Here is a 19,156-nt window from a genome sequence, read left to right as displayed (position 1 = left end):
GGGTCCGTATGGGCAGGGGTCTTCGGGGGTGGCAGAGGGGACAGATGGGACAGAGAGGCCTTGATGGGTAAGCAGGCTGGGGATTGAAGGACCATGAAGGGTGGAGGCTGGGGAGCCAGAGAAAAAAGCTGGGGTCAGAGGATTTGCCAGCCAATCATAATTTTTGAGTCAGAGACCCAAGCCCTGGAGAAGATGCCTGAGACTGGTGCAATCCAGTTCAGAACGAGGGGGAGGGAAAGTGGGGAGAGGGGTTCTGTGACTCTCAGCTCAGCCTTCCCAGCCTGGGTCTGGGGGAAGGGCCAGACCTGTGGCTGGGGTGACAGGAGGTGGTGGGCGCCTCCCAGTGGCCAGAGGGGGATAAGGGCGCAGGCGCTTGGGAAGACAGCCACATTGTTGTTTTCTGCCGCCAGTTCCAAATTCCACCTTTATTTATGAGCCTGATTTATTTTTATCCTCCTCTGCATTCTTTTACATGAGATCACTGTAACTCATGATGAGAATTAAGATCCCCAAGTTTTAGTGACACCATCTCACTAGCCATCGAGCCCATCTCCACCTAGTGTCTTTACCCCAGATGTCACTACTGTCCTCTGGCTGCCACTGGGCAACATTCACACATGACATCATCTTCAGAGGAAGAGAATGTGGAGAAGAGAAGGGGGGAGGGAGAGGGAAGAAGAGCAAGGAAGGGAAGGAAGTAGACGAAAGAAGGAAGCTACAAGGTGCAAAAAAGAGAAGTCTCTCTCTGAGGTCCCTGCCGTGAGGACCCCCAAGCTCAAAACCCAGAGTTTAGGTCCCTGGCTCCCTCCTCCCAGAGATCAGGAAGCTGGATGAGGCCCCTCCCATGAGGACCTGAGAGGGCTCCCAGGCGTGCCCCATCCATCACCTGGGCAGAGATGGGGGCCGGGTACCAGCTCAGGGAGCCCACAGGTCCTCGGGGCCAGATCCCAGTGAGGCCTGAGCAGGGCAAGAGAAGGGGTGCATGGAGACTCCTGGAAGAGTGGAGGGCCTGGCTCAGACCATAAAGTGCTTTACACACACACACACACACACACATGCATACACACACATACACACACACATGCAGCTCGAGGCTCCCCCACTCCCACTGTCTGCAGCCAAACAAGAGGAGTCCAAGTCACCCAGAAGGAGCCCCGAGGCGGCTGCCACCGTCAATTGTGCCTGACATCTCCATCCTACTGGGTGCCTGCTGCAATCAGGAAGCACGCTGTGCTGGGAGGTAAGAGGCCAGAGGTCAAAGGTCAAGCTTGGCAGAGGGTCCAGGAACCTAGAGCAGGTAAGGTGATCATCCCTCGCCTCACTCCACCCCCTCCCCTTGAAGGAACGGACCTGTCTGTCTTTGGGTGCCCCTGGCCCTGTGCTCCTTGCATGCCCCTGCCCCTCGTCCCTGCTATCTGTCTGTAGGTCCCTGGAGCAGAAGCCCATCTGTGTCTGTTTTCTAAAACCATCTTTTCCGCCCCATACCACAGCAACCAAAGTCATTTTCCGGGCAATTGCCTTTCTGTAAACATTCCTGTGTAATATCCCCCCAAATTGCTAATGCCCAGCGCCCTGTTGAGTCTCCCTGTCACTCCAACCAGAACCTCAGAGACTGGCAGGGGGGGTGGAGGGAGGGGGGATAGGAGGAAGGGCGATTGGAGGGGAAGAGGGAGTTGGACCAAGGATTAGGGACAGGGCTTCATGTCCAGTTCCTGGCACAGAGTGGGGGCTGGAAGCCCCCATACCTGCCCCTGTTTCCCTATTCCTCACCAACCCAGCAGCACCTTCCTGAGTGTCAGGCCACCTCAGGACAGCCTGTCTGGTCTGGGGGGCAAGACAGAGAGGAAGGAGGAGGGGAACCCATGAAAGGGAGGCCAGGGAGCGAAGGGAGCCATCTTGAAAGCATGGGGCAGATGGTTAGACAATAAAGGTGACTTCCCAGTGCCTAGGAGCAGAGGCACCAGGGAGGCAGGGGCAAGGCCAGGCAAGCTGTTATCCCTGGGTCCCCCTGAGGTGTCAGACGGGTGGACAGAGAAGTAGGAGGAGGCCAGGTGGAGCCCATCCCCCATAGATGGACCACTTCTTGGAGGCTGCCTTAGTGGGGAGAAAGTGGGCTGGACAAGAAGGCAACAGAGGCAGGGTGGTCCCTGGCTGATGCTCCTCCTCAACCCCCAGCACTGATCTACAGAGCCACATGGGGAAGGGCCTGGGGTAGGTTAGTTCTCCTTGAAGTACAACCAGGGAAACTGAGGATCAGGGAGGTTGGGTGACTTCAGAAGAATCACCAAACGGACTCCCTTCCCTCAGGCTGGGACGGAGTGGGGGAGCCTGGGGGATGGCGCTGGAAAGCGGGGGACTAGGACTGTGGCCCCTGCCCCTGCCCACAGAGCCCTTCCACCCCTGTGCCCAGGGAGCTCTGCTACCCCAGCCCCCAGGGAAGCTGGGGCGGAGACTCAGGAGGGGTGTGGGGCAGGGAACAACAGAGCCCGGGAGGGAGCCAGGTGGCAGGGGAGGGTGCAGGGCACTGCCAGTCACAGCTTCACGCAGGCAGAAAAACACAAACCAATTTGCGTAGATTTAAAACCCACTGAAGGCTACTTAGTTGGTAAACGAGTTGGAATCGAATTAAAGGACCTCCTTGGAGCTGCGGGGAGGAGCCCTCACCTGCCCAGGAGGAGCCATTGCAGGGGAGTCTGGGTCCCAGGTGCCCCCAGCAGAACTTCTGGGGCTCTCTCTGGGGAGAGGGAATTTGAGAGAGAACGGGTGTTGGGCTCCCCGAAGGTATGGCAAGCACTGCCCCAGCCAGATGCTCCCTCTGCCAGTTTCCCGTCTCATCCATCCCTCGCCAGACTCTCCTGCCGATTCTCTCCACCTGCTCGGGCTCAGGGCAGGGCTGCACGTCCTCTACCAGGGACACTAGTGTAGGACCCTGGTTACCTCATTCGGTTGGAAGCTGCCTCAGGGCAAGGTCTTAGCCTCCTCCCTCAGACTGGAGGCCTCCTTGATGGGAGAGCTACCACTCCATCCAGATGGGGTGGTCTTGCAGGACAGAATGGGGTGGGGGAAGGAGGCCATCAGGCCACCTCAGGAGAGGGGTGGGGACCTGGGGGCCATCAAACCATGTCAGGCTTGGTGTCAGTGACATCTCCACCAGCCACCCTGGCTCTGCATGGCTGTGGAGTCCTTGCTTCCTTCTACCTGTTGCCCTCTCCCATCAGTGGGCAGGAGTGACATCTCCAGCCTGTTCTGTGTACCCCTGCCTGTATCTTGAAAAGCAGTCTCTGCGACTCCTCCAGCCAAATGCCTTTCACAGGAAGGAAACAAAGGCCCAGAGAGTGGACCTGACCCAGTCATACCGGAGCTGGAGACAGAGCCAGAAGTGGAACCCAGGCATCCTGGACCCCAGGGACGAGGATTTTTTCCATTCCACTATGCCACTTCCCAGAAGGCGATTGCCAGGAGAGCCACCACCACCCCCTCCCCCCCCAGGCCCCAAGCCCCAGGAGGACATAGACTAACAATCTCCTTAGGAGGACTCGGCGGCTGCAAGGTAGAAAACATGCTAGAGCATCCTGAGCTCCAGAGAGAAGAGCTATGGGTCATGGCCAGCCACAAACCTAGGCATCCACCCCATCCCGGGGGAAGCTCACCACACAGAAATCAGGGGCCCCACATAGCACCCTGACCACACTCCTCAAACAAGACTTCCCCTTGCTGCAAAAGGGCCAGAAGCCAGCCACTTGACAAGAAGGCCAGATAAACAACCTTCCCTCTTTCCCCTGCACCATCCCACTCCGCAAACAGGCAAAGCTATGACGTTACCAAAAATCAATTTGGGGGTGAGAAAGCTCTGTTCAAACCTAGCTCTGCCGCTAACCAGTTGTGTGACCTTGAGCAGGTTAGCAGCCTCCTTGAGCCTCAGTCCTCTCATTTGTTTAAAAAAAAATAAAAAGCTAATAACACCCAGTAGACAGGCACACAGGTTGTGCACTGAATAAAGGCACCAGCCTAGGGGGCAAGTGGGAGGCAGTTCCTTCCCCATCGGCCTGATTCCCTGATTTCCTTTCACCCCACTGTCAGAGTTTTATCAGACCCAGCACTGAAGGGTTTTGATTTTTTGCTACTAATGAAGATCTGGCTAATTGACTTTCCTGGGAACGGAGGGGGCGGAGATGCAGAGGGGAGCGTATCACCCTCTGTCTGAAGCTGTTGCTGGAAAAGCTGGGACCAGCCCTGGCGTGGGCCCACGTGGCGCCGCGTTAACAAGCTAACTCCTGCATGGCATCTCCACCATCACGCGCCGCGGGAAGGTGTCCTGTCAGCTCTCCGTCTCCTTGGAGAGGCAGCCGAGAGGAACACAGGCTGAGAGGAAGGAAACACAAGACGGTGGGAAGGGAGGGACATGGGCACCTGTCCCCCAGCTCTGCCACCACTCTGAAGAGGCTGCCAGAGCTCCTGCTCTCCCAAGGGGCACTGGAGCCTCAGGGTGCTATGGCCAGGGCAGCCAGCACGGACAGAGGGACCTCACCCCTAAAGTTGCCTTGGGCCAAAAGCATGCTTAGAGGAGGGGACCTCCTGTTCCCAGGGGGAGACATCCCAACCTATTGGAAATGAGGGGCCCATCCATCACTCCCACCTTCCCACGGGGAAGTTGTCAATATCCAGTGTTCAGCGAGGGCCTCCTAGATGTTGGGCAGGAGCCCCAGACTTGCTAGATCCCTCCACATCTTCCACAGAGACACCATCCTTCTTGGGGTCAGACTCTCTCTAGGAGGCGCTTTCTCTGCCAGCACCCAGACAGCTCCCTCAGCCACCAGAACCACCAGGGTCCTGGTATCTCCAGATGCCAAGCGCATGCTCAGCAGCTCAGGCACACGCTCCTGCTCACTCACCCTATCGGCATCATACTTGTGCACCATGGTGCATGCCCACTTGCCCAGTACCCGCTCACCAACATGTGTCCAGCCACAAACTGCCTCATCTGCACTCGCCACGGGCATCTACACGCAGATGGGCACACCCAGGCCCAGCCAGGACCCAGGTCACCCAGACGCCACCCTGACTCACCATTTTGCCGTCTCAGATGCCATATGGACAGACAGCACACTGTGCGGTGTAGACACATCATGTACATTTAAGGACACCTCCCACCCCCCGAGAGATCACAGTGCATCCAGAGGCTACCTCAAGTGCCAGGTCAATCCATCTCCAGCTTGGAGTGTGAGACAGTGGGGACCCCATTTGCCTTTCCTGAATCCAGCTACACCTCAGGGAAGCAACTTCCTTGGCCTCTCTCCTGCTTTGCCAGGTTCAGGGCTTCCTTGCTAAAGTGCTCGAATTCCTTTTTGAAATAGAGGGATGGGTATAAACCTCAAGGCACCTCCACTCTGACGGTTGTTTAATCAAAAGGCGATGCCAAGGACAGAGCACCCTCAGCCTTTGCTCTACCTCTACAGGTGCTCAGGGGGAGGAGCCATGTGCCTTTGACCCTCTTCCACCTGCTGCGAAAGGTGAAGCTGGGGCCACTGGGCTCCAGGGCTCAACCCTCACGTCATGGGTTAATTACTCTACTGCCTAGCAAGCTGACAGAGAACAAACAGACAAATCTGCATCATATTATTCCTCTCCCTGGGGACACCAGGTTGGGACCAGAGAGCCTCTGGAGAGTCGAGGCCCAAGCGGAGGTGGGAGAAGGCAGGAGACCCCGCAGATTTCCTGCCTGACCTGGGAAGCCAGATCAGATACCACAGGCATCTTTCAGAATTTGTCCCTGTTGTGTCACCTGAACCCTCCCACCAGAGCAGATCCAGGAAGTCAGAGCACAGGCTGGAAAGCAAGCAATAAAGTCTCCCCTTCCATCTGCAAGACTGGAAGCCTCCAACCTTCTCTTCACAAGTAAACCACCCGTCCATTGAAGTGATGAGGGGTAAGCTGGGCACCAGGCCCACTGGGTGCTGTGGGAGACGCCAACCGGCCGAGTGCCACTGCCCCCAACAACAGTGCACATCACCCCCCACCCCCGGACAGTCTGCGAGGGCTCGGTGGCCAGTGCTTACTCAGTTCTCAGGGTCCCCTTGTCAGGTTCCTCTCTCTCACTTCACAACGAGGAAGAGGAGGTTCGGGAAGAGTACCTTGCCCAGATCAGAGCTGACAAGTGGAGGATTCTCATTTCAAGGGTGGGGGTTCTCAGCACAGACCCCCTTCTTTCCTGTACACCCTGCTGCCCTGAAGGAAATGCTGACTCTGCCACTAAGGCATCCCTGTGTCGTCCAGCCACTGGGCCAGAGCCTCTGTTGTCCTCCTCTCAAGTCTGTGAGAGAGGAGACTGGAGCAGCCCTCCTCCTGGGTGAAGCACAGAGCACCATCCCCCACCCCGGGAGGCCCCACACCAGGAGATCCAAAGGGACTCTTCCCCAGGGTGGGGCTGGGAGGGATGGGGGGCAGGGAACTGAGCTGCTCCAGGGCCACAGAGGCCCATGGCTGGGCAGAGGTCCCACAGTTCTGAAAGAACCTCTAGGGGCCCTACCTTCTCACACTTTAGCTGGGTACAGAGTCCTCCCAACCCCTGCCACAGAGGAACTGGAAGTCCTCCCTATCTCAGGAATGCCATCCAGCCAGGGCTTGGATACCTCCAGGAATGGAGAACTCATTACATCTGAGTCACTGATCATCGTGTGGGGTTATTCCTTCCCTAAAATGAGCCAGCATCTATGCCCATGGCCCTCAGAGGGATCTGGGGCAGGTCATGACCTCTCCCTTCAGAGCAGGATGGGGGCTTTAGAACCTGAATCTCCTCTTCTGAACCCAACATTTTAGGTCCTTCCTTCATGGCCTGGTTTTAGCCCCCCAGCCGTCTGCCTTCTGTTGGGTGACCTCCATGTTGTTACCACTCTTCCTCGCTGGTGGCCTTCAAAACTGCTCCAATGGTGTGATGAGGTCTGAGCAACCCAGATGACCCCTCTCTGCTTCTGCCTCAGCAGCCCTCCCCCTGCTCCCAGCATGTGTGCCGGGGTAACAAATACCCAGGACACACCCAGCCCTGCTCTGGGACCAGAACACACCTCCCTTGACTCCTGCTGCTAAATCTCAGGCCTCCCCTGACCTCGAACTTTGGAGGCCAACTTGATTCCTCTTGCCTGGGATGGATGACTCTTCTGGCAAGGTCAGCTGAAGCTGCCTGCTCCTTCCAGGCACTTCCATCTGTCTTCTGGTGCCTGGCCTTGCTAATATGATTCAAGGACTCTGCTCCGGGGCTTAGCCCCCTCCCAGCACCTCTATCCCCTACAGCCCCAGTAAGGCAGATCTGAGGCTTAGGCACCCAAGGGTGTACTCAAGAGTCTACCCCGGGCAGCCTGCTCTGCCTATAAGTCTCTGGTTAGTGCCCTGAGGCCCTTGATGCCCTGTCCGGCAGCCAGCCCATCTCAGGAGCATGCCTAACCACTCTGAGGACTGGAAAATCACAACTCGCATTATAGTATCTGATGCATATTAACTACACAGTGCTTCCTTCTATTCTGCTTCCTCCTCCCCACTGCTGACCCTGCCCTACTGCCAGGGGGGTCCCAGGCTTGGAAGGAGAGGCTCCCTCACCCCCAGCTGCTTCCCTGCACTGTGCCCCATATCTGCATCCCATGCTCGTGCGGTGGCTAATTCTGGCATCTCATCAGACAGTAATTATGGGGGAATCAGCAGTGCTGTCATCTCTGCAGCTCGGCACCTGTCACCACGCCACCATCCCCAAGCTGCTGGGATGGGACCGGAAGCTGAGGGAGGAGGGGTGTGCTGGGGTGATGGGCATCCGCTCCCTCCCTGCCTCTGCAGCCCTCAACTTCTTCAACCCTACCACCCCACAAGGCATGGGGCACATATTGACTGGGTGGCCACTGGCCATCGAGGGCAGGTACCGAGAGTGTGTGTCATGCGTCCCGCGCACACATGCTCACGACCAAACAGAGCAGGAATAGCACAACAAGCCAAGGTTCAAATCTTGCCTAAGCCCTCTCATATGTGTGTACTCTTGAATAAGTCATTTTACTTCCCTGGATGTCAGATTCCCCAAAGGCAAAATGGGGGAAACAGTGCCTACCCTTGGGAAGATGGGAAGAATTAAACATGTGAAGTACCTAGCTCCATGCTTAGCACGTGTACAATCATGTATTCACTCAACAAACAATTAGGAGGCACCTATTCTGTGTCGCCATCACCAGTGCACCACAGTTTGGCAAGGATCACGCTGGGGCCACACTAGGCACAGGTATTTTGTCCGGCTGGTGATGTGCTGTTTCGTTTTTTTGGATTTTAATATCTTTAAGGAGCACATGCACTGTCCCTCACCATGGTTCCCACCATTGCTATTGTCCTCATCCTCAGCTTCAAGGCTTCATGCATTTCCTGCCCCTGAAGAGCAAAAGTGGACCAGCAGGCTCAGCTGCGTCCAGAACCAATGGCCAGAAGACACATGACAGTATGGTGGGAGAGTTCAGAAGGTCAAGCCTGGAGGTGGCCCTGGAGGAGCATCTCAGGGAGGCACAGAAGTGGAGGTGACAAGGGGGGACATCCCGGAAGATGAGCCACTAAAAACAAAGGTTCACAGAGGAGACAGGCCAGCCCCAGGGGGAGCTGCTGGAGACACAGACTTCTAAGGGGGGGGGTCCTTCCTGGTGTTGGATCTCCAGGCCCCCAGGCATTCCCCATCCTCCAGGATGGTTTACTAGGTGGGCCTCACCGATGAAGTCACAGTGTGAAACCACCTTACAACCAAGCAGCACATGCTGTCACAACCAGGTCACTGAGTCACTTCCCTGGCCCTGTGGCCCATTCCCCACATGGAGAGGAATTCTGCTCTGAACCAAAAGGAGGTCGGGAAATGGGAACATGCTAACCTCCAGACCCCTCCCCAACCTTCTCCCACTCTAGGCTCCCCTGGGGCCGAACCAGGAATGGGGTTGGGGCAGGAAGGTGAAGATAAACCTCAGAGCCAATTCTCATGAACTCTGGAGGACCCCCACTCGCAGGGCCTCAGAGAGTGAGGTAAAGTGTACCTCTCTGCCTACAGCATGAGAGACCGAAGCTAGAGTGCTTTAGGTGGAGGGGGAGTAGGGCAATATGGAGGCTGCCATAATGGATTATCTGTGTGACCTTTGGCATGTTGCTTGACCTCTCTGGTCTGTCTCCTCCCCCATAAAACAATAGCATTGTTTTACTAGCACATGCACAGAGCTTAACCCAGCCTATGGCTCCTGTATTATCAAGTAAACATTCAGTAAATATTGGTCATTAGTATTTTCATTTTTACATAGGATGATTTTCCCCCCAAAACTCAGCAAGGACTAAATGAGCCCCCCACCTTGCCAGGCCCCCACTCCCTTGCAACTCGGAGCCCACAGAGGGAGCTCAGAGTACTCTTGTAAGTGAAACCCGAGTCAATGTTGAGGCACTGACCTCCACGGATGCCCCCCACCCATCCCCACCCCTAATAATCCTTCACTGTACTCTTCCAAAACCCATCCACATCTTATTCTGCTCTGGGTGGATAGGCAGGACCGGGTTGCTTCCCTTCTTTACAGATACAAGAAGTCTTGGAAGATATTGAGCTCCCTGCCTCTGGGAGTATTCCAGAAAAGGGTGGGTGAGAAAGGAGAGCATTCAGGCCCCCTTCCTGGTTCCTTGCCCCAAGCCCACCAGGGAGGCTGAGGCTCAGCCCTTCTGCTAGGGGTACGGGGGGAAGGGGGGTTGGCCCGAGTGACCAGGACAGGGGGGGAGGAGGGTGGGCAGAGGGGAAGGGCTGCCATCTCAAGTGCTCCTGCCTCCTTCTGGCAGCAGCCACTGGGCAGGGGAGGGAGGGGAGCAGCCCCGTTGCTCTTTTAGGAAAACGGTAATTTTAATTAAGAGGCAGACAAACGAGCGAGCGCTCTGCAGATTGTCTCGGAGCAAAGTTATTAAAAAGCCATCAAGGCAGCAGCAGCAGCCACAGTGGCAAGGAGGGCTGCCTCCCCCAGCTGCCCGCCCAGATTGGGGCTGAAGCATCCTTCAGGGAGATGGAAAAGGGCTGGAGGATGTGAGTCTTCAAACAGCCACGGTGGGGATCCTGCAGCCCCACTCCTCAGGTGGGGGGACAGAGAAGGACCCAGACAACACTGGGCTCAGGCTGCCCTGGGGTGGGAGGGGTGTGAGCAGAAAGGGAACCAGCAATGGGGCACAGTCCCTGCTGTAGGCCAGGCTCTGGACCAGCTGCTGCTTTTCTTGTACTCTTCTCATTACCCTGCCATTTCTGTTTTGAATTTACACCCCCCCCCCCTCTTTTTTAAGTAAGCTCCACACCCAACGTTCGGCCTGAGATAAAAAAATCACATGCTCTATTGACTGAGCCAGCCAGATGCCCGACAACCCTGCCATTTTACAGGCAGGAACACGGAGGCTCAGAGAAAAGCATCTGGTCCAGGCCCACAGAGCTAGGAAATGGCTTACATGAGGATTGGAGCCCAAATCAGGTGGTCTCAGGTCCAGGGCCCCAAGTTGCTGGTCCTGGGCACAGACTTAGGCGGTTGGGTCACTGAGGCCCTGTGAAGTGGCCTTGGCACTGGTCCAACCATGCTGCCCACAGTCCCCAAGATCACCAGGGACTTGGAGCCTCGATTACTGCCTACTTGGTGGGGTCACACGATGTAAAGAGGTGCCATCGGGTCAAGGAACACTCTACAAGGACTTAAAGTACAGAGCAGCTGCCAGCAGAGGAGCAGGAGTGGACAGGGACCTCGGAAGACACAGAGTCAGTCCTGGAGTGGGAGCAGTATTCTGCAAGCAGCTGGCCGGGCCACAGCCCAGGCTCCGTGGCTGGTGAACTTAACCAACTCCTTACCCTCTATTTGCTCAGCACTTCAGCAATGGAAGAACTTTTATCTGCCTTGGTCATTGTTGGGACTCAGACCTTAGCTCAGTGCCTGGCACAGAGGAGGTATTCAATAAATCTTTATTTATGAACAATATGAACAAATGAATGAATGAATGAATGATTGAATTACTGAATAAATGAAATAAGATCACAGGTTTGCTAGTGCCTATAAACTAAACAGAGCTGTACTGAGGTGGGATATGATCCCATGTCCCATCCCCCACCCTCTGGCCTCTGCTGGAACACAGGCTTCCCTCCATAAGAAGGGCCCCCTGCTCCTGATCCCCCCTCCCCGCCTCCCCGCCACCAGTCCCCTCAGCAGGGGGCTCCTGCCTCCTCCCCCCCTTCCCACCCCCAACTACACAGAGGCTTTGCAGCCAGCACACATATGTACATGCACACACATACTAACTCACATGCACACATAGACACATTCTCCGCCAGGCAAGTTGCCCTCCCCAGAGTCAAGTCTCTGCTGTCCCCTCCCCTGGCAAAGGCCTGGGCCCACCAGGGATAGCCCCCCTCCCCCATTTCTGGCCCTCTAGGCTGGGGAGAGGCATTTGGCTAAGAAGCAGTGGGAGGCAGGATGGCGAGGGGAAGCCTCCCTCCTGGCTTACCAACCTGGAGACTTTAAACAGAGGGAACAGAGTCCTGGAGCCTTCCCTCCCGCTGCACGCTGGAGCCCTGGGTGAGGGACAGGAAAGGAGGAAAGTCGTGAATGAATGCCCAGTCAGAGAAGAGGAACTGGAGAGAACGAGGGGCCCAGGGTGGGGCTCCCAGAGTGGGCTGGGCTGGGGCACGGGCCTTGGGCCACAGGGTTGGAGCAGGGTTAAGGACAGGGCAAGGCAGCACCTTAGGAGCCATCCCTTCAGGGAATACTGGGGGCTGGGGGGCAGGTAGGATAGAGACTGGGTGTTGGAGGAAGAGCAGGGGCTGAAGGGGAAGAGACACTGGTGGGAGACAGACAGGAGGACAGACAGCAGGACAACACAAAAAACATGGAGTCCCCAGAATGAGGTCCCCAGGACAGACAGCAGGCAGGCCTGCTTCTCCTCCCAGAAATGGGGGCAGGCCTTTTACTGTAGTGCCCAAATAAGATCCCAAATGATAGCACCTTGGAGGGGCCATCTGTGTCCCCCAACCAAGGTCACCCAACATTGAAAGGCTGGTGGGCTCAGAGTCAGAGGGGCCTGACAGCCCTCTCTCAGCATGAGAGCCCCATCTGCTCCACTCACCCCCTAACCCTGAGGAAGCCCCCCACCTCCCCTGCCTGTAACGGAGGAACACCCAACAAGCACTCACACACTCTCGCTGTGATAAGAGCTGTGTAGGAAAATGGCACCCCTGTCCCAAATTGCCTGAGGCTCTATACCTGCCTCCTGCCTCCTCACCCACCAGTGCCAAGGCAGGGCCCCTCTCTGCGGTCCATTCTGGTCCACTCTGCAGGGAAGTCCTTCTCCCTCTACCCTTTTCCCCTCGTGCTGCAGTATCTATCCATTGCCTTTCATCTTGGGGCGTGCAGCATTAACACCCTTGCTGCCCAGAGACACTGTGGCCTCTACCCTATCGAGCACAGCCTTCACTAGGCTGGCTCAGACCCATCCATACCCACATCACGTCTGGCTGCAAGAGTTCTCAGAGCCCCCTGCCAATCTCATGGTTCCAATTTTCCCACCGATTACCCAAGACGCAGGCATCCCAGGGAGAAGCAGCTGTTGTACCCAGATGTGGGGACGTTGACTGAAGGAAGAAATCAAGAATGCTCCCTAACCGATCTAGCCCCAGAGGGTTTCCGGGACAAGGCAGTGTGGTTTGGGATAGGGCATGGAAGGGACAGATGGAAAGGGGCACAGAGTCCAGGAGAGTGAAGACTCAGGAGGTCTACCTTCCTTCTCGCCACCAGCCTTGAGTGGCAGCTGCAGGGACCCAGCCCCAGATAAACTGAGGTGAACATCTGGGTTTAAAAAAAAAAAAAACTAAAGAGGGAACCTGGGTGGCTCCATCGATTAAGCATCTGCCTTCAGCTCAGGTCATGATCCCAGGGTCCTGGGATCGAGCCCCGCATCACATCGAAGCCCATCCCATCTGGCTCCCTGCTCAGGGGGGAGTCTGCTTCTCCCTCTCCCACTGCCCACTGCTCATGTTCTCTCTTGCGATCTCTCTCTCTCTCTTCTCAAATAAATAAATAAAGTCTTAAAAATATATATACAAACACAATACCTATATAAAAAATAAAATTTAAAAGCTAAAGAGGTTATTCTCACATATGCCCTTCCTCCAGGAAGAGCGGTCCCCTGTTCGGTCATTCCTTGGACAGTGAGGAGGACAAAGACAAAGAAATTACTATTTCTTGAAGGTCCCTAGTGTGCTAGGAACACTACCTAAATTCCCCCATTTACTCCCGGCACCCACCCCGCAAGGAAAACGCTGCTATGGGCCCCAGTTTACAGAATAGGAAAATGAGCTTCAGAGGCGAAGTGACTTGCCCCAAAGCACACACATCCGTCTGACTCCAGAGCCCGAGCCCGAGCACTTGACTCCTGAGCCAAGCTGCCTCCCGTCTCACCTCCTCCGGCTTTGGCTGTCTCCCCTCTTTCCAGCCCAAGCTCCAGGATAAGTTATTTCTGAAGGACAGTAAGTGGAAGAGAAGGCTTTGCTTCTGTCTCCTTCTGCCTCATCCTAGGGGTGGGAGGCAGAAGATTCTAACTCTGGGCTGCGGAGGGACCAGGGAGCAGGGGAGGGGATGAGCTGTGGGGTGCAGGAGGAGCTGGACTAGGACCTCCCGAGCTTCATCTTTAAGTGCCATCCTGCCCCCTGGTGGGGGGGGGGGCTCCTTTCCTGCTCTCTCACCTCCTCCATGGAAGAGCATCAGGAAGCCACTCACAGCCCCCTTTTCCTTCTAACTTCCAGAAATCCCCCAGCACTCAGGCTAGGGAGAGCCTTAAAGGTCAGGGCCAGCGATGTGACAATCTATGTCATCCTACCAGCCCTCACTTTCTCACTTGGAAAGAGGTTGGGACAAGAAAGGGGGCTCAGCAGGCCTGCCCAGCCACCGGGTGGGGGCGGAGAAGGACCGAGTCCTTCTCTGAAAGGGCTTCAGTGAGCCGTGGAATGCCTTCCCAAGGAGATGGAATCGTTAATTCTTCCCCAATGAGGCAGATGCTGGGGCCTAGAGTGAGGCCACAGATGCCCGCTGTGTCTGCAATTATCACTCGCCCTGGGGGTGTGGGCAGCCGGCAGGGTACCCTCCCACAACCACCTCCTCTGCTCTGCACAAATATCTCTAGCTAGGCCTCTCCATAGCGGTCTCTGGGTTTGGGCTTCTCGGTGGGGTCTCTGGGTCTTGAGGCCTCCCTGTGGACCCCTGGGTCTGGGGTCTCCAGCAGGCTCTGTGGCTGGGGTGGAAAAGCAGCCGGTGTGCGGGGATGGGGACGTTGGCGGCGGTGAGGAAGGCGGGCTGGTAAAACCCAGTTCCCTCCCAGTCTTACAGAACTCCACGCCGGGACATGCAGGCAACTGGGCCAGGTGGTGGAGGCTACCGGGAACCAGAAAAAGGTTGTGGGGGAAGAGGAGCCACCCGCGGGCAGTGCCTCCGAGGAGGAAGATGCGGACTGGATTCTAGCCCCTGACTGGAATGGAACGTAGCAAAGCCAGTTCTGCAGGGAAGGGAGAACAGTGAGCCTCCTCTGATTCAGACAGCTGAAGCCTGTAGCCACCCGCTTATCCATCCTCTGGGCTGAGGGGGTAGATTTGGGCAAAATGTGCCTTTGGAGCACAAGGGACTGTTTGTGTTTGTAAGGTGTGTGTGTGTGCGTGCATGCGTGCCTGCCTGCCCTTGCACGCATGTGCCAATATTCTCTTGGGCCAAATCTCCATTTTTCCCGGTTCAACCGGAGCTTGGAAATATCCTTCCCACCCTCTCTGTGGTGAGGCATGTATTATCTCAGGGGAGGGGAACAAGGTAGAACTTGAGACAGCTGGAAGAGACCTTACAGGTTCTCTGGTGCCACCCTCTCTTCTCCTATCAAGGACATGAAGACCAGAGCAGGCAAGTAACTTGCCCAAGGTCACACAGCAGTAGGGAAGGCAGGCAACCTGATCCCAGTCCAATGCTTGCTCTTTCCACTGCACTCCACCTCTCTGTGCTGGGGGATCAAAGAGTGACTACCCAGTCCACTTCTCCCCAGCAGGGCTGGGCCCCTCTCCATCATGGACCCCTGTACCCTGCCAACCACAACAGCCACAAGGGGTTAAACTGGACCTATCAAGCTCCTCAGGATGGCCCAAAGGTCATCTCGAAGGTCATGCCAACCAGTCCCCTGCCCTTAGGTACAACACCAGCCTCCTCATGCTCACACACACCTATCACGAGGTCTAAGACAACGCCAGAGCTCCCTACCTTGGAGTGTTCCCCCTCCCTTCACACGCTGGGAGGTTTTCTTTCCCATCTAACCTCTATTCCTCCTACTGCAGCGTGGGCCTGTTTCCTTTCAAGCTGTCCTGGGCAAAGATGGGGGAAGGGGAGAAGAATACTTTCTCACCCCCAAAGCCTTCTGTCTGCCCGCCCGCAATAGAGCGGATGAGGGCAGGGTGTCCCCGGGTGGCTGGGCCCTGAGCCGAGTGCGTGCGTGAGGTATGAGGAGTGCGCTGGGGGAGCAGCAGCCTGAGTGTGGGAGAAACAGCTCTTCTGGGAACTGTCCCTCCAACTCCTCATCCCCTGCAAAATCCTAAGTCTCAAGGTTAGGGAAGGGTCTCTTCTGGTTTCAGAGACATTTGTTCTCTTCGCCACACCATTTATTGAGTGTTTAATATGTATCAAGTGACGTGCTGGACATTTTCATCTATGATTACATTTAATCTTCGAGGCAATCCCATGGTCAAAAATGAATCTGCCCCCTGGGGATTCTCTAAGACTAAATCTAACCTTGATCCCTCTTGCTCCATTTCCTCTGGCCCAGTCTTCCTTGGCAGTGGAGGCCATCTTTGCTTCTGTCTTCAGATAATCTCACCACTACACAGTGGCCCCAAATTATCTACTCCAGGCTGCCAACCTTTACCCCAGCTTTGCCCCAGGTGATGGGCATTATAGGGGTGAAAGCAACAGAGGCAGGACTGGGGGCTGGGATCCATGACACTGGCCATACCAGACAGAGCACAGGCCAGGAGGCAGGCAAGGAGGCTCTGGGGGTAGTCCCCAGGAGATAGGGTTCTGAGGACAGAACCAGGGGCAGCAGATTCCCTCTTGCTGATGATATCTGTGACCCTCGTAGGGAGCACGGATGGGGCTTCACCTTCTGTGTGGTAACTAGACAGGCCCCAGAGATGCAATGAGCTAGTCCTCACTGTGACCAGCTCTCAGGTCCGAGTTGCAACCCACAAACACCCAGAGCCCAGGGGCCTGAGCAGAAGCGGGCAGGGCTACAAGACAGTGTGACCTGCCCTGGGCTGTGGCGGGGAGCTGACACCAGAGGAGGGACTCTTACACTTAATTAAGCTCCTTGGCATCAAGAGGGTGCTCCAGCCCTGGGAATGGAGGAGGAAGACCCCCACGCCAGCTTCCATGGGGTTTCACACATCCCATGGAAGCCACAGGCAACTTTAGTAAATTCACACAGTACTTGGCTTCCCTGTTTGGGCCTTTCGCAGTAGGGGTGATGAGGGTAGGGATCCCCTCCATTGGCGCTACCCCCCAGCCTGCCTCAGGCGTGTCTGGAAGCCAGGGGCCAGACCATCTCCCCAGGAAACATTCAGGCCTCGGCTTCCACCCCCACTAGGAGATGCTAGCAGTGAAAGCATGGGCCAATGGGCAAGGGAAGTCGGAATGGTGGGTGGGACTCTGGTCCTTGTGGGTGGCACCTTCCCCCTTCAAGCAGGCACCGTTAATATATGCAAAGCATATGCAAATCACCCAGAAGAGAGACACAACATCCACGGAATGTCAGAAGAGACCTTGGAGATGATCCAGCCCACGCCCCCTCATTTCACAGGTGAGGAAAGAGGCCCGCAGCAGGCAGGGACTTGCTCAAGGTCACTCGGACATTTGGGTGCTGAGGAAGAATTGGAAAGAGGTCTCTTTACTCAGAGTCTAGTGCTCTTTCCATAATGGTCCTGTCTTTTATATGGGAGGTTGACAAGATGGCAAAGGGGGCATGGGGCCTGGATGGGGCTCGAGGAAGGCCTACCAAGATACCAGGGGAGACGGGCAGGGAGAGGGCCCAAGGCTTCTCGGACCCCTCCCTCTCCACCTCTGAGCCTGGAACCAGTTTGCTGGATGTGAAGGCGGCAGCGATGCCTGGGTCTGTGGGTCAGAGGGGTGGAGGGGCCGAGGCCAGAGGCGCTGGTTTCCAGCAGCCAAGCAGCAGAAGGCGGCAGGAGAAGTGGAGTGTCAGAAGCCCAATGTCAGGGCAAGGTGCCCGCTGTGGTGCGGGGAGGGGGATGGCGCCCTCGCTACACACACACATCTCCAAGTGCTCAGCAGCCCCCTTCCGCTGGGACTCTGATGACTATGGTACCTGACAGACCGTAATAGTCAACCCAGACCTGTCTCTTCTGTGGCTGCGGCTGCCCTCCACCCCCCAACTTGGCTTCTCAACCTTCCAGACAGTCCTAGAAAGCGGGACTAATGCTGGGGGGGAGGAAGACAGGCAGATGGGAGGGGGGCAGACTGTGAGAAAAGAAGAGACAAGGTGGAGAGAGAGAGAGAAGGAGAGAGAAAGAGAGAGAGAGAATCAAGTGCAGAGCAGAAACTGAGAGGCTGAGAGAGGGTAAGCCAGGGGGAAGAAGTAGGGGAGCTGAGGGGCAGGGGTGGGGGGCAGGTGGGAGCAGCGAAGCAGAGAGAGGGGGGGTTCCCGGCCGCTGGCACCAAAGGACAAAGCTAGAGCCTGGGTATCAGGCATAGGAGCCCCATCGAGGCCTCAAGACTGTCTGGCAGGAGTTGGGGCCCAAGCCCCTGCCCTCTGCCCACCTCCCCAGCATTTCCGGGGGCTGCCAGGAAATCAGCCCCTCCTCCTCTGCCTGCCTGCCTCTCTCTCTCTCCCTTGGGGCAGCAGCCAAATCCAAAGCCTTCATCTCTGCTTTTCAGAGCTGGGAATGAAAGAAGGGGAAGCAAGTGCAGCCCTCAAACCCGCTGACGGCCAGATTTTTATTATCTTTGCTCGAATGGGCCCTAGGAAGCCAACAAGGGATTCTTCAAAGAGCATCTGAGTGGCTCATTGAAGCCTGCACCTGCACCAGCCCACCCACGACAGGCAGTCGGGGCATGGGGGGCACAAGCTGTCCCCCACCTCCCAAGCCCAGAGACCAGAATCGAGGCTGCCAGGAGCCTCACCTTCATTCAGCCCTCTGTGCCTAGGCAGGGGACCCTCCATCAGGCAGCCAGGTTCCAAGGCCACACCCAGGCCTGCTGGGCCTCGGAGGTAGTCTCTGTCCCTCTCTGGGCCTCGAGGACACAAGCAAAGGAAGAAATTGGATCTCCTTGCCAGTGCTAGAGGAGATAAGTGCTTGGGATTCCTCGAAAGAGAAGCTTTTATGGCAAGCCCTAGGTCTTTCCCCTGAACTCTCTGCCTGCCCCACAGGCACCCCTCTGCTGCCTCCTGACTCCCCTTCACAGGACCCCACCCAACCACAGCTTCCTCTCCATTCCAGAGCCCCAGGCCCACCAATCAGCATGACCTCCCTCCATCCAGATCCTCAACAGAAGCTCTCTTCTTTCCCCAAGACCTGACCTGGAGTGGGGGTGGGGCTCAAGCAGACCTGGTACTTCAAAGAGCCCAGCCTCCTCCCTCCTAAGCTTGGGTTTTGCCAAAGAAAGCCAAGGTTGGCACTGGGCAGACAATAGCCATGCCACCCCTGCCCCCCAGCTCTGACCACACCGTTGAGATCGATGCCCGCAGCCAAAGAAGGAATCAATGGTTCTAATTAAACCTTTTTTCCAGGGTGGGTCCCTGGCCAGAGAGAGAGAGAGAAAGAGAGAGCGTCTGAGGCTCTGCATCCCAGCACCCAAAGCTGTACCCTGTACATCTTTAAGAAACCTGGAGCTCAGCAGGAATCAGACCACAAAGACCCCAGACACCACCCCCCACCATTAGACAAGGAGGCAAGTAGAAGGCCTGGGGTGAGGGCAGGCCTCCTGATGGCTCTATTCCCAGGGATCCTTCCCCTAGGAGAGTTCCCCTTCTCCATTCAGCACTGCCTGAGGACCACAGTTGCTTCTTCCAGCTCCCCAGATCCACATCTCCATCCCAGCCCTGAGGGTCATCATAGAGA

The 19,156-nt window shown here is 56.4% G+C and overlaps 1 protein-coding gene across 14 annotated transcripts in view; it reads right to left on the bottom strand.

Moving 5' to 3' along the window:
• The window catches only part of SRCIN1 (SRC kinase signaling inhibitor 1), a 69,609-nt gene that overhangs the window by 46,919 nt on the left and 3,534 nt on the right, over window positions 1-19,156 (bottom strand). For 11 of the 14 annotated variants that reach the window (XM_038547494.1, XM_038547487.1, XM_038547486.1 and 8 more), the window contains exon 2: window positions 11,513-11,575. The exons of the other annotated variants lie outside the window; for them this stretch is intronic. Coding sequence is in view for 10 of the 11 variants with exons in the window: in XM_038547487.1 (XP_038403415.1) it covers window positions 11,513-11,575 (63 nt within the window). In the remaining variant the exon portion in view is untranslated. The remainder of the gene's footprint in view (window positions 1-11,512; window positions 11,576-19,156) is intronic. 14 annotated transcript variants of the gene reach the window in all.

Source organism: Canis lupus, chromosome 9, assembly GCF_011100685.1.
Source record: "Canis lupus familiaris isolate Mischka breed German Shepherd chromosome 9, alternate assembly UU_Cfam_GSD_1.0, whole genome shotgun sequence".
Taxonomy (NCBI): domain Eukaryota; kingdom Metazoa; phylum Chordata; class Mammalia; order Carnivora; family Canidae; genus Canis; species Canis lupus.
This window is presented reverse-complemented; position numbering and strand designations above follow the sequence as displayed.